The 26,681-nt window shown below is 41.0% G+C and overlaps 1 protein-coding gene across 1 annotated transcript in view; it reads right to left on the reverse strand.

Moving 5' to 3' along the window:
- The window catches only part of cntn2 (contactin 2), a gene marked incomplete at its 3' end in the record, with an annotated part of 125,566 nt that overhangs the window by 38,080 nt on the left and 60,805 nt on the right, over positions 1 to 26,681 (reverse strand). Inside the window, exons 12-16 of the mRNA XM_083939878.1 lie at positions 25,729 to 25,856; positions 24,655 to 24,830; positions 3,234 to 3,354; positions 1,919 to 2,077; positions 1,265 to 1,414 (exon numbers count right to left, since the gene is read on the reverse strand). Coding sequence (XP_083796004.1) covers positions 1,265 to 1,414; positions 1,919 to 2,077; positions 3,234 to 3,354; positions 24,655 to 24,830; positions 25,729 to 25,856 — 734 coding nt within the window. The remainder of the gene's footprint in view (positions 1 to 1,264; positions 1,415 to 1,918; positions 2,078 to 3,233; positions 3,355 to 24,654; positions 24,831 to 25,728; positions 25,857 to 26,681) is intronic.

Consider the following 26,681-nt stretch of genomic DNA (forward strand, 5'->3'; position numbering starts at 1 on the left):
AAAGGATATTTGATGTTTGTGTAACATGAATTTACAGAAAAAAAAGGTCCAATTTCAGTTGTCCGGTCCATCTCCAACCCTAGGTTGGAGATCTTTTGGGAAGAGGCGGGAATACTGGTTGCTGATTAGATAAACCATCCGTCTATGGTCATAGACAGGCCAAATCAACCAATCAGACAATCAGATCAACGAAGCGTATCACATGGTAACAGCGTTGAGGTAAACCTCAGAAAGTTAACAACATGTCGGTAAAGGATATCTGATGTTTGTGTAACTTCAGGTGTCCGACCCATATTCCAACAAAAGGATTACAGAGTAGTTAGTGAGCGGCTTGCTCCATAGATGATCATCTCATCCCTGTTGTTTATACTGAACAGTCTCTTCTCGTTGCGTCACACTTCGACCCACCTCAAAACCAACAGTGATTGGTTTGGTCGCTTGGGCAACCTCCTCCAAATTTTCTCTGCCACAAGTTACCAGACTGATCCGAGAGATCAGGATGGTCTAATGGCTAGTTGAAAAGATGTCAACAAACGACCACGTTTGAACTATAAATAGCCCTTACACGGAGGTCCCACGGATGTCTACATTGGACGTTTGGTAAACGTTGAAAAAAGATGTCACCTGGTCACCTCACTCCGATGTCATATTGCTCAGTGGGAGGCTACATGAGCCACAACTAGCAGAACACACCTTAATCTCTGACGGTGGTTGAGATGCATTGTGGGTAACTAAGGCTTGAGGTTTTGACAAGGAAGAAGAAAGTATGGAATAAAAAAGACGACGTCTCTGGTTGTGCTGCACTGATTTCATTGTTAAAGGAGTAAAGTCAACACTCTGTGGTGTGCTTTTTTAAGATCACAATCAATTAAGTTATGCCAAATATCTGCCTGTTGCACTGACAAGAAAAAAAGACAATATTTTGCCTGCCACATTTTATATGTATTTGAATTTATGTTTAGCAGTTTTCATGATGTTTTTATTTGATCCTCTTCTGATGAACTTCAGAAGAACTCGTACTTATGCTCACTGAGGGAAGCTACTGTACAACTGCTAAATCGCTGCTCCTGAGCTGCTGTGATTATTTTTAAGCTGTATGTTCGTGTATTCAGACTGTACAGTAAAGTGCTTTTACTGACACATTTCTCATTACAGGCATGGAGTTATGTTTAGGGTACTGGTGAGGTCCAGGGCAAACCTCTATAACGACTGCCACTTGCCATTGGTTTTTCAAGGAGTACTGGAGCAACCTGTGGCCCCTCACCTGCTTGCTGTGTGCGGACAGTGTGTGAGGGCATGCTTGGCTCTCCGTTTCCCAGGATGTTGCTGGCGATGACCTGGAATTCATAATCCATCCAGGGCATCAGTCCCATCACACGAGTCGACTCTGCATTCCCCTCGATGTTCACCGGGTCTGGTGTACAGGAGTAGATGTGAGTTTATTCACACGGAGTCAAAATAACCGTTTTAGTTTTAATATAAAGAATAACTATTAATTAATATTATCTATCATTAATTAAAGACATCTCAAATGTTTGGGTTATAGTTCAGATTCAGTGATTTTTATTGACAGCTCTGCCACACACATACATTGGGCTACAACTACAGAAATTGGACCATGTTGTTGTAGCTTTAGTTGGGACCAAACATCTGATCTCATCTTAAAGTCCATCAGTATCATCTTGTTTACTGTCACACATTTAACACCATTTTAACACACACACACACACACACACACACACACACACACACACACACACACACACACACACACACACACACACACACACACACACACACACACACACACACACACACACACACACACACACACACACACACACACAAACACACACACACACACACACACACACACACACACACACACACACACACACACACACACACACACACAAACCTGTCTGCATCTTCTTCCACTCAGACGAGAGCGATGATCTACCCATAATGACATATTTGCCAATGGGACTGTGGTTATCGTAGCCACGACTCCACCTGAGCTCCACTGATGCTTCAGCTACGTTCCTCACCAGTAAACCTCCAGGAGGTCCCGGGGGGCCTGGACACAACACAGACATGATACCGTTTGAGTTATGAATCGTTTCATTGACTCAGTCAGTGTGCATCTATTAACTTAAGTAACAGGAGTTTGATCAAATGTCCCTCACAATGAGCACATTTCTCTACAGACAGTTGATCATTATACTGACAGCAAGTAGAAAGTAGAAACACACTAAATCTATACGTTTCAACACTGTACTTACTGCAAGAACAACTGGGACACAGACATTTTATTTAGGGATACTTTACCTATATTTTGATAGAAATGTTATTCTGTTTACTTGACAACATTTACCAACTTACAGCTGTATTAACAAGCACCATTGCAAATTTTCATTTCAAAGCAAACAGTAAGCTCACCATATGTCATCATATGATGACATGTGTCCAGACGCTCTACCTGCTGCTGATAATGTTTTGTAAGTATAACCCAAAGCTTGAGAAAAAGAGAGTAACCATGTCAAATGTGATGTATTGCCAATGTTTGAACTAGTGATGTCCAAATGAAGCTTCATGAAGCATTAGTTGTATTTGTTGAGTCCACTAGATGGAGCTCTTGGTTTAAAGAAAAAGGCTAAATGAATGGTGATTCAGTGTGTTTTCAACCATTTGTTGAACAGAGAGCTCCATCTAGAAGACTCAGAAAATAATGAGAATGCTTCGTGACGCTTTATTTGGACATCACTAGTCAAAGTTATGTAAAAGTATATGCAGGTTTAGGTTGCAACTGTACTGCCAACATAGCACTCAACCTCACCTTAATTGAGGTTATTAAAAAAGGGAGCGCCTCTGCAGGCGGAGGGAGGTGGGAAGGATGAAATGAGTAAAGGAAGGTTAGTAGGAAGGGAGGGAGGGTTTTTCTTTTTAAAATGGCCTTTGTGTCATCTTAATATGTCTAGTGCTTGTTCTTGGGCGAGTATACCAGTGCTTTTTTAAGTACTTTGTGAATTTTATTTCTGTGAAAAGTTACCAAATAACTTGCATTCACACTGACAACACAAACTTAGTTTTACAATCTTTCACTGTATGTTTTGCAGGACTGTATAACTGAATTTGATGTTTTGTCTTCAAGGTTTTTCTTCTCATGTTTCTGTAATAGTAAATGCAGGGATCTTGAGAAAAAGACAACAGAAGACAGCGCTGAGGCCTCTTACCTCGAACCACTAGTTTGGCTGAAGCTGAAGCGCTGTCCACCACAGTCTGAGCTGTGCACATGTACATCCCTGCTTGACTCAGCTGAGCATTCACAATAAACAGGTCACCAATGTTTTCCTTCTGAAAGAGCACAGGCAGAGGGAAAAACAGATCAATGAGCTAAACACCGCGTTAGTCAGGAGTACTGGATGTACACAGGGTTCCTACACATTTTCCATTTCTAAATTTCAGACTTCTCTGAGGATTTTTCAGTCAATATTAAACAACTGAACACCAATTGTTGTTCTGACTATGTATACCATTATGTTGTAATGACAATAATCACAAGTCATTTTTACCTACGTGTTGTAGCTCATATAAGTGAATGAACTCTGTTCAACGCACAGCATTTTATTCAAGCTAAATGCTAAAAGAGTGAAATTGGGGACTTCTGGTAGCGGCATGTTGTAGACCGCAGCAGGAAAAGTAGCTGTAAAGAAAACCAATTAAAACTACAGAAAAAGCGCCAGAAAGTACGCAAATCTGGAAAACAAGGCGACAAACAAAGTCTGTGGAAAGTATGGTTAAGATAGGGAAGCTTGGAGGGGAGGAAGGTGCAAAGGAAGGTTGTGCCGAGTCGGCGGAGGGAGTGAGCCCAGAGATGGAGCGGCTAGAGTCGGCTAGCAGCAAACATGACTCGGTCATACTAAGGGAGCTGCGCAAATTAAGGCAGGAACATGCTGATGCAGCAAGTGACAACAAGAGATATTTATGATTCATCACCAACCAATCCTTTTTATTGTCATGATTCTGAATGTCACACGAAATGATATAAGGTCACACCATAGGATGAACCACAATTTGTCATGCAAAAATGTGTTATATGCAACATTCAAACAAAAACAGTACAAAAATCACACAAAAGTATGCCACATTTATTTAAAACATTAATTTAACGCAACAAGCTTGCTAAAAAGAAAGGTTATTTTGATTTCATGGACATTCACTTAACAAGTTTGCTAAACGTTGAGCTTATTTCGATTTCATAAACATTCATTTAAACTTACACTGCATACGTTTATTTCACACCTCATTAAACTTTAACCAGTCAAAAGTCAAAAGCTTGGCAAACCGACTGCATGGCTTGGGTTCTGATATTCCACCGACAATTTCATTGTAATGATAGAAAATGCAGTCCAAGAATGGCAGAAGATTTCTCTTTGCCTTCCCAGACTTTTTACTGTTGGTTTTATTTTCTTTCACCTTTGACTCAGTTTCTATATTTCGTAGCCTTCCGTTTTTCTTCATTCAATTTTCTCATCAGCACCCTTATTTCGTTTTTAACTTAACTGAGTCTTAAGCTTCTCTATCTCTGCTCTACATGGACCTGCTGTGCTGAAACAGGATGTTCTGGAGTGCTGCATTGCACTAGTACTGGTTCAGGCTGGATTACCACTTCATGGTTAAATGAATCTTCTGGGGCGGCTGGTGGCTGGTGGCTAGAGCAGTTGCACCATGTAAAGAGACTGAAGGTCCTCGAGGCAGCGTCCGCGGGTTTGACTCTGACCTGCGGCCCTTTGCTGCATGTCTCCCCCTCTCTCTTTCACCCCATTTCCTTTTAGTCCTACATAATAAAAGCTTGAAAAAACTGCCCAAAAAATAATCTTTAAAAGAAAAAGGAAATTAGTCTTCTGGGGAAGAAGGGGTCAAGTTCATAACCATGTGTAGACTTCTTTTTTTTGTCCTGTATTTTAACTGTGCTTTTCTCCATTATTCTCTAAGCTTTTCTCTTTGTGATGGTGGAAGAGACTTTATTTTGAATGTCTTGATTTGGATTGAGTTTCTTCTCTTTGTATCTGTTAACAGAGTAACAATATATTATTTATTATGAAATAAATATTTTAAACAAATAGGCAATAATACATTAATTGTAATAAATGATAATAATTTAGTGTATCTAAAAACTGGAATTATGTATATCAGAATATCATGTATCTTTTTAAAATGTAAGAAATATTTAGCTTTTGTAACCTAGCCTGTATTGGGTGATACTAGGTCTGCCTATGTATCACCAATACCACTAATGGAGTGGCAATATATATTTTATTAATGTTATGATGAAAAAAAAAGTGTTAAAAAGGTTAAATAATGGAACTTCCGGGGTCACAGAGCGAGATGGCAGAGTAGAGTAGAGCTCCTGAGTTGATTATAGGAAAACTACCCCCTAAACTATGAAAGAACAGAGAATTCAATTTTAACACTAACATGAAATGAGTGGGGGACGAAAACAGAGAAGCATACGGAAAAAAATGACATCCGAAGACCAAGAAGACGATTTTGAAGACGAGTTAGCCGACGACGACAACGGCGACCCTAAACAACAATTCGGCAAATTGAAAATGAAATGAAAAGAGGACCTCTCAAATTAAAAGACGAATTTAAAGAAGAGGTGAGGAGAGAGTTCGCTGGCTTCACAGAGGAAACGAACCGCAAAATGGCAGAAAACATCGCGGAAATACAACAGCAGCGAAAAGATATCAGTGAGACACAGGAGAGGATTTCAGAGCTGGAAGAGTGGAACACGGATGCTAAAGAGGCCATTGTTACGCTATTAAAACAGCAAACAAAATTACAAGAAAAGTTGACCGAGGTTGAAGGACACGGAAGACAATGCAACCTGAGAATTTATAATGTAGCTGAACAGGATAATGAATCAGTGCCAGAGCTAGTGGACGGGCTCCTCCGCCGGGAGCTCGGGATACCGGAGGGAACTGAACTACACATACAGCGGGCACACAGAAACCTGGGGAAGAAACCACCACTGGGAGCAACCCCGAGGTCCATAGTGGTCAACTTCTTGAAATACGAGACCAAAGAAAATATTCTGTCCAGAGCCTGAAAGGAGAAAAATACAAATCGATGGGAGACAGATATTTTTTGACCACGACTACCCCACAGAGGTGATGAAAAAACGTAAATCATACTCAGAGAATAAAAAGACTCTAAAAAACAAAAAGATCCACTTCCAAACTCCGGTGAGTAGGATTAGGATCCACTGGTCGGAGGGTCCCAAGATTTACAACAGCGCTGAAGAAGCAGCGCAGGACATGAGGAACAGAGGGCTGGAGGTGCGCAGCTGCGACCCCCCGCTGGAGGAACGTATCCTGAGGTTCTCCACATGGCAGCGCTTGAAGGAATCCGGGGATAAACGGGGGGGCCACCGCCTCGGAGGAACGCCGAGAAGCTGGGAGCCGTGCGAGGGAAAGGCTACAAGTGTTTAGGAAATAAACAACGGAGAAAAAAGAGAAACAAACAGAAGCCTGATGAATGCAAGCTCAGTTGAATTTGTACGGGAGGGGGAGAGAACCCACAGGAAACCCAGAAGAATAAAATGTCTCCTATTTTTGAGTTAAGGCCTCTACAGCGGTTGGTGAGTAAATAGACCCACTATAACGGAACAGATAGCCAGTTTACTTTGATATTACACCAAGGGCTATAGCGGGGCTACTTGAGTTATAGTTAATTTTTGTGTTGTGATTCTGACTGGGGCTTCTGTTTTTATTTTGAATTTTACTACACTCAATTCAATAAAAAGGATTCCACTGAAACAGACTCTAAATGGGGAGTTTCAACCCCCCCCTACCAGAAATGCAAGACTTCTCTAATGTAACAAAAGAATCGACAAGAAGACCCATTGAACTGTTGGACTCATCTAGTAGGATGGGAAGAACCTTTCCAGGTATACTCCAATTCACTAGGGGGTGCCCTGTACACCAAAGGTTATCCCTCACTCCAACCAACAGGGAGAAAGGGCCTATGGGGAATATGGCCCTTTTTTGTTTGGAAGTTCAGCTTCAGGTTCTGTGTTTGTTCTTATTATGTTCGTAAGAAAATGAGGGTTAATAATATTACAGTGGATGGGTCACGAATCACTGCAAGAGACACAAACAATGCAATATAATGATATTAAGGTGGTGTCACTGAATATCAATGGCCTGAACAATAAAAGAAAAAGAGGTAAAGCTTTAACTAAGTTTAGAAAAGAGAAGATGCAGATTATTTTCTTACAGGAGACACACCTATCACGAGAGGAGCACGAAAAGTTTAAAAAATTAGGATACAGAAATTAATTTGCCAGTTCTTTTGGCCAAAACCATAAGAGGGGTGTGGCAATACTGATTGTTAACACGATAAAGTTTGAATTGATCAAGGAAGTTGCTGATAAGGAGGGAAGATATATCATGATTAAAGGGACATTAGAAAATCAACTGGTGACACTATTCAATGTGTATGCCACTCTGGAAAGCGGGAAAGCTTTCTTTCAGAAAATATTTGATCTCATAAATTTGGAAACGAAAGGGACATTGATATGTGGCGGGGACTTCAACGTGGTATTAAACTACAGGTTGGACACAACAAGTCTGAAGAGAAATAAAAAACAAGTTAATAGATTTATGAAGACGGTGTTGTCAGAAATGGATATGTTAGATGTATGGAGAGAACTCCACCCAGTTGATCGGGATGATACTCACTACTCGGCCCCCCATGCTATGTACTCTAGAATTGATTATTTTCTAATGAACAAGGGAGATATATATAAAGTGAAAGAATGCAGGATTGGGGTAACTGATATATCAGACCACAGTGCAGTTTACCTAGAAATTAATCTGAACAGCAAGAGGAGAAATACAGTATGGAGACTTAACGAAGGTATACTGAACAACATGGGATTAGTTGAAGAATTAAAAGGGGAAATAATTAGATATAGGGAGGAAAACGATAATGGGGGAGTAGACCCAACAATCTTGTGGGATGCCCTTAAAGCTGTAATAAGGGGGAGGCTGATTTCATACACAGCTTATGCCAAAAAAGCCAGATTAGAAACGTATCAGAAACAAATTGAAGAATTAAGTGAATTGGAACACCATCATAAACAGACAAAAGACTAGACAACCCTTAATCGGATAAAAGAAGTCAGGAAAAAAGTAGACGATATCCTGTTGGAAGAGGTGGAAAGGAAAGCTAGGTATATAAAACAAACTTACTATGAGGGAGGTTCTAAAGCCACAAAAAATACTGCGAGACGGATAAGGAAACAACAAACATTAAACAATACACATAAAATAAGAGATCCTACAACCAATAAAAACCTAAATGAACCAGAAGAATTAGAAAAAATATTTGTGGATTATTACAGTACATTAACCTCAGTGGGGGAAGAAGACTTAGGTAAGTTCTTAGATCGGTTAGATCTGCCAACAATAGGTACAAAGCAGAATGCGATGTTGACCTCCAAAATAACAGTAGAAGAGATTGAAAAGGCAATTAGTCGGGCAAAATCAGGGTAATCACCAGGAGCTGATGGATTGGGCGCCTCCTTTTATAAAACATTTAAAGGGGAGTTAACCCCACTATCATGCATCTCATTTAACTATGGTCTCAAGAAAGGCAAGATCCCTCCCTCATGGAAAGAAGCTATTATCACTGTTATTCCAAAGGAAGGTAAAGATAAAGAGAATTGCTGTAATTACAGACCAATATCAATACTAAATATAGATTATAAACTCTACACCTCCATTATAGCCAAGAGATTAGAGACATTTATGCAGGACTTGATTGATGAGGATCAGACTGGCTTCATTAAAGAGAGGCAAACACAAGATAATATAAGAAGGACTCTACATGTCATTGAGAAGGTACAAAAGGAGGGAGATAGTGTAATTTTGGTAAGTATAGATGCGGAAAAGGCGTTTGACAGTGTGAATTGGGCATTTTTGTATAAGGTCTTGGAAAAATTTGGATTTAATGAGGATTCTGTAAAGTGTATTAAGTCAATATATCAGGAACCAATGCCAAGGATCAGAATAAATGGTAGTTTGACGAAGCGATTCCACCTGGGAAGGGGAACGAGGCAGGGCTGTTGCCTCTCACCAAGTCTCTTTGTTTGTCGAACCATTAGCTCAGATGATTAGGCAGGAGGGAGAAATTAAAGGGGTGACAATAGGACAGGAAGAGCACAAGATAGGGCTTTTTGCGGATGATATATTAATTTTCCTAAAACAACCTAATGAAAGCTTCCCAAAAACTATGGAACTATTAGAGAACTATGGAATCTACTCAGGATACAAAATTAATGTCACAAAAACACAGATTCTGTCAATAAACTATTCTCCATCCCAAGAGTTAAAGGACACATATAAGCTCAAGTGGAATGCTAAGTCAATAAGGTACCTAGGGGTAAATATCACAAAAGGGCTGGACAAACTGTATGATGCGAATTACACAAAAATAAGTCAAGAAATTAGGAGGGACTTGGAGAGATGGTCAATGACCAATTTTGATTTCAGCTCAAGGATAGAGATAGTTAAGATGAATATCTTACCAAGACTTCTATATCTGTTTCAGTAACTGCCTGTGATGATCCCACAAAACAGTTTATTGAATGGGATAGGTGAATATCGAGATTTATATGGGGAGGAAAGAAACCCAGGATCAGATACAAAACTCTGCAGCTCCCAAAGGGCAAAGGAGGCCTGGCTTTACCAAGCCTTAGGGAATATTTTTACGCCGCACAAATAAGACCTCTGATACATTGGTGTAATGATGAGTTTGTCGCAAGATGGAAAAGTATAGGGCAAAGGACATCGAAATACGACACTTAATAGCTGATAAAGGACTATTGCACAAGTTAGGTAACCAATTAGATACAATAACCAAGACTACAGTTGAAATATGGAACAAGGTTGTTGAAAGATATAAATGGGAGAAAGAGGTAAAGATTCTGAGTTGGTTTGCGTCTGACCCAAGGTTTGTACCTGGTGTGATAGATAAAGGGTTTAAACAATGGGAAAAAAAGGCATTACAGCATTTTGCAACATGGTTGAGCAGGGGAAGCTGCAGAGTTTTGAAAAGCTAAGGGATAAATTTCGTTTAGATGAGCATGATATATTTCGATACCGACAGATAAGGGATTATTATGAGGAGGAGATAAAAACTGACACTGACAATGAAGTTATTAATGTGTTTTTGAAAGCCTATGAAGGGAAAAAATGTAAAGTAATCTCAACTCTATACAAAGGTTTGTTGTCTTACAGAAAGACCTCCTCTCTTTATATCAAAGAAAAATGGGAAAAAGAGTTGAAGGAATGAATTACTGAGGAGGAATGGTTTGTTATTTGTAAAACGCAGTGCTCGTCCACTAGTTCCAGGAGCTGGAGAGAATTCAATTGGAAAATACGGTCAGGGTTTTTATAACCCCACACATTAGGAAGGAAACTACAGGTAACCATCAACCATGCTGGAGACTATGTGGAGACATGAATGTTGCCCATATGCATATTTTTGGTCTTGCCAAGGGATTATAGGATATTGGGATAAAATATGGCGGGGTTAAAGAAAAATAATAGGATACGAGATACCGAAGTCATGTAAGATACTCTATTTGGGAAATCTAACACAAGACATAATACAAAAAGAAGATGAGTACCTTGTTAAAGTTCTGCTATCTGCTAGTAAAAAAGCCATTACAAGGCTATGGTACAAAACAGAACCACCGACCGAGGAGCAGTGGGTGAGCACTGTGGAAGAAATATATGTAATGGAAAAAATTACACATAAACTACGACTTCAAGAGACATGATTTCAGGATAAATGGGGAAAATGGTCAGATTATAGAACACAGCAGGAGGACACCACCAATAATACTGGACAGTAATGACACAGATATGTGATTTATTTCTTTATGGAGTGTGTAAAACTTGCCATTGTAATTGATGAAAGGAAACTTAAATAATAAGAAGAGGACACCACCACCACCACTGGACATGAAGGCCACTGCTATGAATATGATTGCTTTGAGAAGTATGTTAACCCTGACACTGTAATTGTTGTTTGAAAATTTCAATAACAAATAAGTATAAAAAAAAGGTTAAATAATAACAATGACAATACTAAATATGTATATTAAACATAGCTATTACTGATTAAATACAATAAAATATCATTAGCTCAAATGAATAAGTACTGTGTCTGTAGGAAAAGACAGGTCATATCAAATGGTGTGACAAATGGATCATATTGCGTGACAGGTTTGGCATGTCACACAATATGATGTAGTGTCACACCATATGAGGTTTCATGCACTTAGCACATTGTACCTTGTGGTTATATGCTAGCATGCTAACAACATACCCAGTGCAACATGATAACATAGATTTTGATTTATTATTGACAAAAAAGTAATTTATCTTTGGCATTTTTATGTTAAATGCGCCACACTAAAAGACACTGGGAAAGGGTACTGAAGCAGGAGTGCCAAAAGGATTTGATTTATTGAAAAAATGACGAGACAACTCACCTTCCAACCCTTTCATGTACTCCTGAGATGTTTTCTGTACTTCCTGGATGAACAAGGACCCCTCCTCCCACAGGGTCTCCAAACAATTGTCCATTTAAATATCACAATATAGTGTCACACCATATGATATCAATTTATGGGACAAATTATTTTTGATCAGAGCTGACTCAAAATATTATGCCTGGACTTTGAAAAGAGTAGAGTCACAGATAGACATCTCTGTTATAATCCTGTACTTGATTGAGCAGGTTTATAATTATTCTTCTTAGTTTTATTTAAGTTTAAACTTTGTGAAATGTGCTTGGGACAATCACACCATATGAGCTTTTTCATGTTTGGTTGAAAATTGTGAAAAAGTGATTGATAATTGCATGAATGTTGAGTATGTTCACATAAAGAACCTGGCAAATTAAAGTTAGATTTATTTGTGTATGACGCTCGGAACCACAACTAGGCCATGTCACGGCAACCACCCAAATACGGAGGACAGAGCGACGCGACTGGAGCGGTCCCCCGCCTTCCTACTCCATCAAGCAGCCAAACTATTTGTTAAGTGTGATGACTTGGAGTCAAGAATGAGATGTAACAATATACGGATTCACGGCATCCCAACGGGTCTTATTAAGTCCAAAATCCAAATCACAGGCAACATGGAAATACGCATCGAGAGGGCGCACCGGTCACTGGCAGCTAAACCCAAGGACAGCGTGGCCCCGCCGAGAGCGATCATTGTTCACTTTTTGGATTACACAGTTAAAGAAAATGTTATGCGGCAAGCCTGGAAACAGAAGACAACATACGAGGGACAAACCATCTACTTTAATCAAGACTACACGACGAAGGTCCAAAAGAAGAGGAAACAGGTGAGGGATGTCATCAAAAAGCTTAAGGCACAGTCCCCCTATCCAGCCCAGCTTAAAGTGTTTTTGGACTCAGGGACAGAGACATACGCCACACTGACGGAGGCCGCACCTATGTTAAAGGACATGGGGATTCATGTGGACGAAGACAGGATGGAGAGGCTGCAGAGGATGAGGACGCAGAGCAGCTGGACCACGGCGACAGGACGGAGAGGGAGGCGGAGATGGCCCCACATCACAGAAGAAGACATAGATGCCTTCATGGAGGAAACCGGACACTCAACACCTCTACTGATACCGTAGACAAACAACAAATCAATAAAATTAAGGTCTCATTTCATCTCATCTTCAACCACTTATGAAGGTGAATCGTATTAATGCATAGTTAAGAATAGTGAATCATTTTCATATCTGCCTTCATTACAAGGTCTGGTGACCATGAGAGAAGCTAGTTTCAGCACTACTTGGAAATATTGGTTTTATGGAGAGTGACTTGGTAACTTTGAGTTCTTAACAACCTTGGGTTGTGGTTGCAGTTAGTGCTTTTCCCCAGAGAGAAAATGCCACGACTCTCTGATGACAGGACTTTTGGAAGACACACGTTTATGTTCCTGTTTTACACTTATTCGGGTAAGGATGGAGATGTACATTTCTTGTTTTCTTTATTATGCACATTTTTGTTTTATTTCTTACTTTTGTTTGGGGTGTAGAGCTTGTGGGTCTTACTTGGTAATAATATGAATAAGCTTAATCTTGTGTCATACAATGTACATGGTCTGAACCATCCCATTAAGAGGAAGAAGATGCTGAGCCACCTGAAGAAGTTACAATGTTCAATAGCTTTACTACAAGAGACGCATCTGACAGACACTGAACATACAAAATGAAAAAGGGAATGGGTGAACCAGGTATTATATGCCTCATATGGCAAAAGGAGAGGGGTAGCTATTTTAATTGGTAAAGGCACACCAATTAAGGTTGAAAAAGAGATTAAGCATAATGCTGGACGATATGTAATGATTGTAGGATCTATAGGAGATATGATTATTTCAATACTGAATGTATATGCCCCAAATGAGGAAAGAGACATTCTTTAATCAGATAGCTAAAGAAATAACCAGTGAAGCAAAGGGGATGATACTGATGGGAGGGGGGGGGGGGATTATAACACAATACAAAATAGCAGATTGGACAGGTTTCCCCGAAATCAGTGACCAAGTAAAAGAAAATCTACAGTATTAAATAACATGACCAAAGAGTTCAGTCTTACTGATCCATGGAGGGATAACAATCCAAAGGAGATACTATACATTTTACTCAAACCCCCATGGGAGCTATTCGAGGATATATTTTTTTCTATGTAAGCAACATATACACAAAGTATTGAAATGTGGAATAGAAAATATTACTATAAGTGACCATGCACCTGTTACCCTAACCATAAATCTAGGTAATGAACACCTTTTCAGATATTGGAGGATGAACGTGTCTATTCTGTCAAGTGACAGTGTAATAAAAGAAATAAAACAAACTTTGAAGGAATACTTTCAAATAAATGATAACGAGAAGGTAACACCATAAATATTATTGGAAGCCGGGAAATCAGTTATAAAAGGAAAAATAATAGAAATATCATCTCGAATGAAGATAGCTCGACTAAAAAACAAAGAGAATTGGAGAATAAGATTAAAGAATTGGAAATGGAACATAAAAGAACCTCTCCAGGAACCATCACCTTATCATGGTGGAGAGGTTTGTGTGGCCCTGTGAACCTGAGGGCTGTGTTGTCTGGAGCCTAGAATAGGGTCCAACCCCTACTCCTGGTTAGGGTCCTTCCAGGATTCTTCTCCGGTGTTGCCCAGGGTGTGAGGCGCCGGGCGGATGTGGGGATAATCACAAACCCCCGGCTGAGTGCCGCAGTGTTGGAGTTCACCCCGGTGGACGAGAGGGTCGCCTCCTTACGCTTGTGGGTGGTAGGGGGGAAACTCTGACTGTTGTTTGTGCATATGAACCGAACAGCAGTTCAGAATATTCAGCCTTCTTGGAGACCCTGAATGGAGTCCTGCATGGGGCTCCAGTAGGGGACTCCATAGTTCTGCTGGGAGACTTGAACGCCCATGTGGGCAATGATGGAGAAACCTGGAGAGGCGTGATTGGGAGGAACAGCCTCCCTGAGCTAAATCCGAGTGGTCGTCAGTTATTAGACTTCTGTGCTAGTCACTGATTGTCTATAACTAACTATGTACGAACATAAGGATGCTCATAAGTGTACGTGGTACCAGAGCACCCTAGGCCAAAGGTCTTGGGTGCTGACCAGGTTTTGGACACTCGAGTGAAGAGAGGGGCAGAGCTGTCAACTGATCACCAGCTGGTGATGAGTTGGGTCAGAGGAGGGGGGAAGATCCTGGACAAACAAGGTAAACCCAAACGAGTAGTGAGGGTGGACTGGGAACTTCTGGAGGAGGCCCCTGTCCGAGAGATCTTCAACTCACACCTCCGGCGGAGCTTTTCCGGCTTCTCTGTGGAGGTTGGGGGCATTGAACCGGAGTGGGCAATGTTCAAAGCTTCCATTGCTGAAGTTGCAGCGGTGAGCTGTGGCCTCAAGTTCTAAGGTGCCTCAAGGGGCGGTAACCGTCGAACACCGTGGTGGACACCGGTGGTCAGGGAAGCTGTCCGACTGAAGAAGGAGGCCTTCCGGGATATGTTGTCCCAGAAGACTGCAGAGGCAGTTGCAAGGTACCGACAGGCCAGAAGGGCTGCAGCCTCTGCTGTGTCAGAGGCAAAGCAGCGGATGTGGAAGGAGTTCGGAGAAGTCATGGAGAAGGACTTTCGGGCGGCACCAAGGTGCTTCTGGAAAACCATCCGACATCTCAGGAGGGGTAAACGGGGAATTGTCCAGGCTGTTTACAGTCAGGACGGGACGCTGGTGACCTCCACCGATGAGGTAATCGGGCAGTGGAAGGAGCACTTTGAGGAACTCCTTAATCCGACTAACACGCCCTCCTTTGTAGAGGCAGAGCTAGAGGCTGATGGGGAATCATTGTCAATATATCTGGCGGAAGTCACTGAGGTAGTCAAACAACTCCACAGTGGCAAAGCCCCAGGGATTGATGAGATTTGTCCAGAAATGCTGAAAGCTTTGGGTTTGGAGGGGCTGTCTTGGTTGACTCATCTCTTCAACATTGCGTGGAAGTCTGGGACAGTGCCAAGGGAGACTGAGGTGGTGGTTCCTCTGCTTAAAAAGGGGGACCAGAGGGTGTGTGCCAATTACAGGGGTATCACACTACTCAGCCTCCCTGGTAATGTCTACTACAAAGGGGCTGGAAAGGAGGGTTCGTCCTATAGTCGAATGCGGATTCCGTCCTGGACGTGGAACAACGAACCAGCTCTTCACTCTCGCAAGGATCCTGGAGGGGGCCTGGGAGTATAACCATCCAGTCTACATGTGTTTTGTGGATCTGGAGAAGGCATATGACTGGGTCCCTCGGGAGATACTATGGGAGGTGCTGCGGGAGTATGGGGTGAGAAGGTCACTTCTGTGGGCCATCCAATCTCTGTACACCCAAAGCAAGAGCTGTGTACCGATTCATTCCCGGTGGGGGTTGGCCTCCGCCAGGGGTGCGCTTTGTCATCAATCCTGTTCGTGATTTTCATGGACAGGATATCGAGGTGTAGTCGTGGTGGGGAGAGGTTGCAGTCCGGTGGGCTGAGGATCTTGTTTCTGCTTTTTGCAAATGATGTGGTCCTGATGGCATCGTCGGTCAGTAACCTTCAGCACTCGCTGGATCGGTTCACAGCCAAGTGTAAAACGGCTGGGATGAGGATCTAGTAAGGATGCCCCCTGGGCGCCTCCCTTGGGAGGTGTTCCACGCGCGTCCAGCTGGGAAGAGGCCTCGGGGAAGACCCAGGACTTGGTGGAGAAATTATATCTCCAAACTGGCCTGGGAACACCCAGTTAGAGCTGGTTAATGTGGCCCGGGAAAGGGAAGTTTGGGGTCCCCTGCTAAAGCTGCTGCCCCCGCAACCCGACCCCGGATAAGCGGTTGAAGATGAGATGAGACATAAAAGAACATCAAATAAATCAATTTTTAATGATTTAAAAACATTCAGAGGGAAATTAGATGAACTCTTTTAAAGCAGAAGGATCTCTACGTTTTACAAGCCAGAGGTATTAAAAAATGGGTAATAGAGCTTGTTAGCATTCCAACTTAGAAAGGCCCAAACAAATAGAATAATATCAAAAATAAAACACCCCACATGTAAACAAACTATAGTAAAACCTAAAATTGCATCTATCAATCCCTAAATGATTACTCTGATTCTGACCACAATGATAATGACACAGGAACCTTTCTTAAAAAAAATAATTGACCAACTCTGTCGAAAAAAGAGGCATCCGAAATGATTCGGCCAGTTTCTTCCCAGGAAATATTGGATACTATAAAAACTCTTAAAAATAATAAATCACCTAGGACTGATAGTTTTCCAGGACAGTTTTACAGAAGTTTTAGAGAGGAGATAATACCTGTGCTACACAAAGTATTTAATCATGCTCTGACATCTGGAGACACACCTAAGTCGTGGCCATCATATTAGTCTTGCATAAAGAAGGAAAAGATCTGTATAAAGGATATAGACCTGTGAGTTTACTTTGCAATGATTTAAAGATCCTTACAAGCAGAATAGCAATACGAATGCAGAACTATATAACTAAATTAATTAAAATAGATCAAACTGGGTTCATTCCCGGGAGGCAGGGAGCAAACAATATAAGGAGAATATTGAATATTATTTCAAGTACAAAATCCAAATCTCAGACTTCTATGATACTTAGTCACGATGCCCAGAAGGCTTTTGATAGGGTGAAGTGGAGTTTTTCGTACAAGACTTTATCAGCTTTTGGAATCCCCAAGAATTTTATAGAATGGGTAAAAATAATTTACAAAGACCCCAAATCACGGATCAGAATTAATGGATGTTGCTCAGATTTCTTCTACCTCAAAAAAGGAGTCAAACAAGGGGATTGTTTGAGCCCACTGTTATTTGCTTTAAGTATTGAACCATTGGATGAATCAATAAGGCAAAACAATCAAATATTGGAAATAAGGGATGACGGGGGGTTAGAACATAAAATATCACTGTTTGCAGATGATTTATTAATACTCTTAAATGACCCATCCCTATCAATACCAGCCCTCTTGGACAATCTTCGAGAACATGGGGAAATTTCAGGATATTCGACTAATGAAAGCAAATAAGTTGCTATGATGATCTCAGGGGAATGTCCAGCAGAGTTGAAAGAAAGGGTTGGGATTAAATGGACCGACAAAGGGTTTAGATATCTAGGTGTTATTATTAATCCTAATGTCTCACAGTTATGTGATGCAAATTATGGAAAACTGATAACTCAACTCGAGCTCAACTTAGAGCTCTTATATTATGGATAACTAAAGACAGAGGTGCAATATGGGTGGAGATGGAGCAAAGGGCCTGCCCTACTTTGTCCCTGGAGCCATTACAATTTGTTACCAGGTTGGTGCAAAAGAAGCTTAAAATTAAAAATTATTTGATTATAGAAACAATGAAAATATGGTCCACAATACAGAAGAAATTAAATATATCAAGCTCTGTAAGTAAAGCTACAAAAATATCCCAAAATCCAGACTTTGTACCGGGTACTATGGATTCAGGATTTGAGAAATGGACTAACAAGGGGCTGAAATATATAGCACACATTTTTACAGGGAAAATTACTAAAAAACTACAGCAACACTACAACTGAAACTACACTCAACAAAAATATAAACGCAACACTTTTGTTTTTGCTCCCATTTTTCATGAGATGGACTTAAAGATCTAAAATTCATACCAGATACACAATATTACCATTTCTCTCAAACATTGTTCACAAATCTGTCTAAATGTGTGATAGTGAGCACTTCTGCTTTGCTGAGATAATCCATCCCACCTCACAGATGTGCCACATCCAGATGCTGATCTGACATCATGATTAGTGCACAGGTGTGCCTTAGACTGTCCACAATAAAAGGCCACCCTAAAATGTACAGTACATTTTTTTTGCTTTATTGGGGGTCTGGGGACTCAGAACCAGTCAGTATCTGGTGTGACCACCATTTGCCTCATGCAGTGCAACACATCTCCTTCGCATAGAGTTTATCAGATTGTCAATTGTGGCCTGTGGAATATTGGTCCACTCCTCTTCAATGGCTGTGCGAAGTTGCTGTATATTAGTGGGAACTGGTAAACGCTGTCGTATACGCCGGTCAAGAGCATCCCAAACATGCTCAATGGGTGACATGTCCGGTGAGTATGCTGACCATGCAAGAACTGGGACATTTTCAGCTTCCAAGAATTGTGTACAGATCCTTGCAACATGGGGCCGTGCATTATCTTGCTGAAACATGAGGTGATGTTCATGGATGTATGGCACAACAATGGGCCTCAGGATCTCATCACGGTATCTCTGTGCATTCAGAATGCCATCAATAAAATGCACCTGTGTTCTTCGTCCATAACAGATGCCTGCCCATACCATAACCCCACCACCACCATGGGCCACTCGATCCACAACGCTGACATCAGCAAAGCGCTCACCCACACAACGCCACACACGCTGTCTGCCATCTGCCCTGAACAATGTAAACCAAGATTCATCCGTGAAGAGAACACCTCTCCAACGTGCCAGACGCCATCGAATGTGAGCATTTGCCCACTCAAGTCTGTTACGGCGACGAGCTGGAGTCAGGTCAAGACCCCGATGAGGACGACGAGCATGCAGTTGAGCTTCCCTGAGACGGTTTCTGACAGTTTGTGCAGAAATTGTTTGGTTATGCAAACCAATTGTTTCAGCAGCTGTCTCAGAGGCTGGTCTCAGACGATCTTGGAGGTGAACCTGCTGGATGTGGAGGTCCTGGGCTGGTGTGGGAACACGTGGTCTGCGGTTGTGAGGCGGATTGGATGTACTGCCATATTCTCTGAAACGCCTTTGGAGACGGCTTATGGTGGAGAAATGAACATTCAATGCACGAGCAACAGATCTGGTTGACATTCCTGCTGTCAGCGTGCCAATTGCACGCTCCCTCAATGCTTGTGGCATCTGTGGCATTTTGCTGTGAGACAAAACTGCACATTTCAGGGTGGCCTTTTATTGTGGACAGTCTAAGGCACACCTGTGTACCAATCATGATGTCAGTTCAGCATCTGGATGTGGCCCACCTGTGAGGTGGGATGGATTATCTCAGCAAAGCAGAAGTGCTCACTATCACACATTTAGACAGATTTGTGAACAATGTTTGAGAGAAATGGTAATATTGTGTATCTGGAATGAATTTTAGACCTTTAAGTCCATCTCATGAAAAATGGGAGCAAAAACAAGTGTTGCGTTTATATTTTTGTTGAGTGTAGAAAGATGGAAACCAATAATACAAGCGATACCAGAGCTCTAAATACCTATTTTTGTTCTCAAATTTTAAGATTGTATTTATTTTTATTTATACATATGGCTTTTTGGTTACTTAATTAATTGTATTATTTAAAATTCTATTTAAAAAAAAAAAGTTTTGGTTTCGCAAATACACTTGTCTGTGCTAGTGAATATTAGGGAGAGGTCAGAATTCATTGGTGTTGTGGTTATCTGTGTAATATATATGTGATCTGATGTTTGACTTGTACAGAGGGGAGGTATGGTATGTATTGATGTCTGAAGGATATATAATATGCGCCAAGTGGGTTGTAGACTGAGGCAGGTGTGTATTCTATTTATTTTGATTTTTTGTACATCTTCATGTGTTCTACCTATGGAATAAATAAAAAGTTTAAAAAAAAAGAGTGAAATGAAAAACTGTGAACCTGTAACACTACAGACAGGAACATTAGAGATGGACAATTAACCAGGAACTACAGAAGAAAACACAAGTATGTGCTTCATTGGCTTTAGATGGAGTAAACATACTGTAAATACATATAAAATTGATAAATACAAAATTATAAATCATAAATAAAATGTAGATGACATGTATGGAAGAAATTCAATAAAGGAGAACTGCAGTCGCACGGTTATGTCCCAGTAGCCATGGTGACCTGATTGTTTCATATCATCTACAGGTTGGCTGTGTTTCGTCAGTAAACTTGTTTGTGAGATAATAGTCTGGAAACGACACAAACATTTTTCCAAACGCTTTTCCCTTTTCCAAACGTATCCAGAGGAAGTGCTGTTTAATGATTTCTTTGTGTCTGGTTTTTCTGCCCAGCGTCACAGGAAGGCAACGGGAGATAAGCCTTTTTATACTTGTTTCAATAGGAGATAAGGTGTGTTTTACAACCTCAAACCCTCCTAGGGTAATAAAAAAAACAGAACTCCAGGATAAAGGACCCCTTTTAACCTAAATCAACGTCAAATCTGACCGCAACCTGAACCGGAGGAACGGTCTCTGTTGGGAGACAGAGGGACTTTCATTAATAAAATCTAAACAACAGAACTTTGTGTAGAAGTTTGGAAGACAGTTAAAGTTTGACGTTTCATCGTAACTGGCTGTTCAAAGACATTCTTGCAAGTGTATAACAGTATATGCATTATGTGTATCTTGTTGTGATTATGTTTATGTGGTTTCAGAAGTGCAAAGTCTCTATCTAATTCCTGAAATATTTTGTGTTTTTATAATAGGCCTGTCACTCAGTATCTGTATCTGTTAAAACTGTCTGCCTAAAGATTTTGGTTAAATTGGATATCAGAAAGCTTAATAATGGAAAATCAACCAAAGGTAGTTTAATATTCCCTGTTCTGGTAAAAAGCAGTTGATACGCTCAGAGCCAAAGGGTTGGGTTATGCCAAGACTCCACCTTTTTGTTAGTAGAAAAGGAAGAGTCTGCTGTCTCTCTCTCTCTCTCTCTCTCTCTCCGCACCTCCTCTTCTGTATCTCTACCTTTTCGCACCTCTGACCCCCTCTTCTGCGCTTCCTGCTGTTCGTTTCTTTTGCTCTTTTGTTAACCCAAAGTTAGCAAGAGACGTTACTTTATATTTTGTTTCTTACTAAAGTATTTTCATTTATTAATCTATTTTTATCGCGTGACTTTCTAAGTTTTCTACGACACGTTTTTTTTTTTTTTTTTAAGTATAGTAAAACCCCTCGTGCTGTCTTTGCCTTTTTGTCCGGCCAGCAAATTGCAACGAACTGGCGACTCCAGCTCCACAGAAACGATCAGAACCTTTTTGTCAACCCACAAACCACCTCCAGAGGCAAGCCACCTGAAGAGCCAAATCCAAGCCGGGACGGGAGCAGACGAGCCCCGCCAATCCAACCGTGCAGCTGAAAAAGTCAACAAACCGAGCCGAGGTCCGCCAAACAACGGGACGCGGACCTTCGAACCTGCATCGGTACTGTAAGACGCCAGGGCAACTGTAATATCAACGGCAAAGTAAGGTTGGCCTTTTAATGCAACTCTTGGTTAAACGTTGGTGACAGTTAAATTCTGATCTGAGTTCTGTTGGCCGGCTTATTAGACCCAATTTTAAATCCGCCAGTGATATTATAAACCAGCCCCGTAGGCTTGAATCACTCTGGTCTTAAGCTTTTTATATCAACATTTAACCCTTTTCACTTGTTTATTCAGTGTTGCACTATCCTGTATTCTCCTTGTTAGGTAGTCAAATAAATGTTTCTAACTTTACGTCGTTGTGAGAGTCTTCCGTTCTGTACAGAAAGTGTTGGTCCCTGATAAGGCTGTGGTACGAATTAACGCGTTCAAGACGAGACTGATAAAATTTAAACCAGGTATTAAACCTTCACCAAAGTTTAATAAACATCCTGTCTTATTTTGGTGTGGTGCCCTACTTCGAGGTAAAATAAATCCTAAATTTTAACGAGTCAAGTTAATTCATAATTAATTCAGCGACTAATATATTCTAGCCATAATAAAAGTAGGCTTACTCTCCTACACCTGGAAATTACTCAAATCAAATTCACTACTTTTCTATACTGCATAGGAACCATTTGTACACTGAACAAGAGCTGCATGCTGCAGATGAGCATTATAGTGCTGATGATAACTAGCTCATTTTCAGCCAGACCCATAACTAGCCAATTGCAACGTCTTATTACATCAATGTTCATTAGACATGGAGGAGCAGGAACATGAAATGGATAGTTCATCTTTCATTTAGGAGCTTATATCTGTCGGCTCTGTGCTCAGGCACCATGAAATGTCCAACTTGCCACCCTGAAATGAAGTAATTATAGTTGTAAAATATCTTGCACATAGTGGCGGGGTCAATTCAGTCTTTAACAGCTTCAGCTGGGGAAGTTGATGTTGATGTCTGTTGCTAATGTCCCTCCAGTGTTATATTTACTTTTGGCACAAGACCTTCATCAAAAAAATACAGGTGAAAGTATATTAGCATATTAATGAACACGTGATGAGGGCAATATAGAGCTATTCAGTCAACGATGGAACAAATCTTTAACTCCAAATCCTCAATCCCAAAATAGACCCCAAACCAACAATAAATATATCTTCTAATAAATGTTGTCACAGCCTGATATCTTCCTCCTCCATTGTTTTAAAACACATAAGCCACACTGTTGCACTGGCCGACATGTTCCTTCATTACCATGAACACACACAGTAATTTATTTTTGACTCAATCCCACACACACTGCCCTACTGCCATAAATACTCAATTAATACACCAAATCGTCTAAAATCACTGAGAGATGCTCTTACAGGGGTGTCAAACTTATTTTTAGTTTGTGCGTGGGCCATATACAGCTAGTGTCCAAATGAAGCTTCATGAAGCATTTGTTGTATTTGCTGAGTCCACTAGATGGAGCTCTTGGTTTAAAGAAAAGGGCTCAATGAATGATGATTCTGTCATGATGGTATCTCTTCCCTCTTGTTTCTGTGTTTGTTTCCCCTTTTTGTTTTCCTGCATGTGTCTTCCCTGTTCTAAGTGTGTGTCTGTGAGCTGTGGGTGTGGTGATCTGCGGCAGGCTTCAGATGTGACTCATCATCCACTAATCACTTTCCTCCAGTATAATAAGACCGGCCTGATAGTCATTCGTTGTCAGATGATTTCGTCAGCAAGAGCGGTAGTGTGCTGCATACCTGGCTTCCTCGTTGTGCTCTGTTTCCTCCGTATTGACTGAATTGTTTGTAACCATTCTTGTGCTCTTGTGCTGCAGTTCCATGCTACCCATTCCTTCCTGTCTGTCTGCCTGTACCCCTGCTAACCTGTATGTTTGTTCCCTGTTGCCACTGCTTCTCGCCTAGATAATTGTTTCTTCACCCAGAGGATGCCATTAACACGTGAAGGGACTCCTCACCTGGATTTGTAGACCTCACCTGCACTGGGCAAGCTCTGGAGAGCTCACCACAACTCACTACAGAACTCACCAAGCCCCCTCTCCTTTTCCCCTGTGCACTTATTTGTAAATATCACTCATTAAATCACATGTAAATTGATTGTTGATTGATTGAATTGTTTCCTGTGTTTCGTTCATAACAAAGTCAGTGTGTTTTCAACACTGTGTTGAACAGAGAGCTCCATCTAGAGGACTCAAAAAATAATGAAAATGCTTCATGAAGCTTCATTTTGACATCAGTACATACAGCCCAGCTTGATCTCAAGTAGGCCAAACCACCAAAAGTATTACATAATAATCAATAAATAACAAAACCTTACAATTCTTTTAAAATAAAGAAGTACAAGTACATTCTGAAAATGTCCAAGGGACAAACAGGGATAATGAAATATACCCTCAACCTACTCTCTCTTGTGTTTGAAAGCAGCCTTTATATGTTTTTTCCCCTTGTTTTCACCCTCTTCAGCTCTGAACGAAATTAGAAATCAGAAAAATGATTTGTAAAAACCACATCAAGGGAAAACGGCTTAATTATTTTCAGAGCAAACGCAACTTAATTTTTTGTAGAAGGAGTTAAAGTTGAACTCCTTAAGATTTCCATCTATTTAATTGGGTTTTAAGTTAAAACAATGGTGACTGATCATATAACCCACTAATGAAAGCACTTTTTTGCCAAGTATCCCAATATCTGTGTCTGTGGAGACATCCGCAGGCTAAATGTAAATACACCTCGATGTTAGTGACGTTGCTGACAGCGGTTGATGTGTTGGCACGGATCCATGCATCACAGCCTCATATTTTAACAAACACACTGCACTGTTTAACCTCCATGCAGAAGAAGACTCACCCCCTCAACCCGGTGGTACGGCCCTGCAGAGTCCTCCTGGTCCAGTAGGACCCCGTTGAGGACCCAGGTGAAGGTCAGGTCCATGGTGGGGTCATGGGAGGCGTGACACTGCAGCGTCACATTCTCCCCTTGGTTGATGTCAGCGTTGGAGGGAGCCAGTGTGATCTTAGTGGCATCTGCATGGTTAAGGCACAAAATAAAAGCTAATTTAGATTTAAACTAGTGGCAGGGGTGTGAATTGTTTGTTTTGCTCCTCGAGAACCACATCTTAGAATACAAAAAGAAGAAAATCCTCCTAGTGCTGATTTTCCTGTCTAGCAGGAAGTGTACAAGTGTAGTTAATAACATCCTTGTACTGTGCATGCTGGTTCTTTCTGGGACACTTGATGGAACCGGTCAAGACAGATGTCTGTCTTCCATAGAGCTGGTCTGTTTGACGTTCATGCCTGTTATAGGGAAGGTTTTCGTTGCCACCATACTTTACGGAGGAATTATTGGGTCTATGTATATCATAAATAAGTCATAGAGTGTGGTCTATACCTAGTCTGTAAAGTGTCCTGAGATAACTTTTGTTATGATTTGGCACTATAAATAAAATTGAATTGAATTGAATTGAATTGAATTGAACCGAGCCATGAATAACAAAAAGTTGTTTCACCTGCTGTTTCAAGTGACTTTGTTGTTCTTACTACAGTATATAAGTAGTGGTCTAGTTCTAATTTATGATAAATTTATTTTCCAAATTGCTTGTCTTCTCCTGTGTTTTTGTCATTAGGACTTGAATTTACGGTGTTAGATAGAATGACATCTAGGCCATACCATAGTCTAGGGCACTATGGTCTGGAAACAACAAACAGAAAAACAAAAATGCATCTGTGTTGTTAACCTTACAGTTCTGGAGTAACATTTAAATCTAGATTTAGGTTTTATACTGACCCCCATTTTGAAACCAGAAAATTCAACGTTAAGAAAGCCAGCTTTAGATTGTTGCTTTGTTGCGGCTTTCAGATCACAATACTACTGACATTGGATGGTTTGTTTCGGTGTGAAATGTATGTGTTTCTGTGTGTGTACCTCTGACAGACAGGTGTCCGGTGCTGTTGGCTTTGCCCAGGTAGTTTTCAGCAAAGCAGGTGTATTTCCCTTCGTCTGCCCGGCTGATGTTGTGGATCCATAAGAGGCCGTCTGGAGTAACTGTGACTCTGAGAAGACACAAATGGTAAAATGGACTTGTACTTATATAGCGCCTTTCTAGTCTTCTGACTACTCAAGGCGCTTTCACACTACTTGCCACATTCACCCATTCACTCTGATGGCAGTGGACATCTACAAACCATCTAATCTAATCATTCACACCACATTTACACACCCATGCGCAGCACGGGGAGCAATTCGGGGTTCAGTGTCTTGCCCAAGGACACTTCGATATGTGGGCCGGGGGAGCTAGGGATCGAACTGCCAATCTCTCGAATGGAGGACAACCCACTCTACCACTAAGCCACAGCCGCCCACAAGCATACGGAGGGTAACGAGCAGCTGGCTGACTACAGTACTGCTACTAACTCAATGCATGCATGGGATGGAAAACATATTGGAAACACCTCTTATGTAATACAACATCACAAACTATTAATATAATCACAGAACATGGATAGTACAGGCATCACACAGTATTTGCGGAAGTGCTACTGTATTGCATTGTGTTGTATTGTACAGGCGTCCAAGTGATTGTGTCCAAGGTCCGTACAGCAGCTCCTCCCTTATGTGGAGTCATCATTTGTCATATGCAATGAGAAAGTGTAATGGAAGACAGTTACAATGCAGTGAGTCCAGTTGTCTATACGTGTGATGATGTCTGTCCTCATAGGAGATATTCTTGTACTCTGTAAAGTGTCCTGAGATAACTTTTGTTGTGATTTGGCACTATAAATAAAATTGAATTGAATTCAATTCAATTCAATTCAATTGTGGTGAGAGTGTTTTTTGTATAAATTGAGCTGTTGTGGCCTCTTGGATAATCACAACCT

This window comes from Echiichthys vipera, assembly GCF_963691815.1.
Source record: "Echiichthys vipera genome assembly, chromosome: X".
NCBI classification, from domain to species: Eukaryota; Metazoa; Chordata; class Actinopteri; order Perciformes; family Trachinidae; genus Echiichthys; species Echiichthys vipera.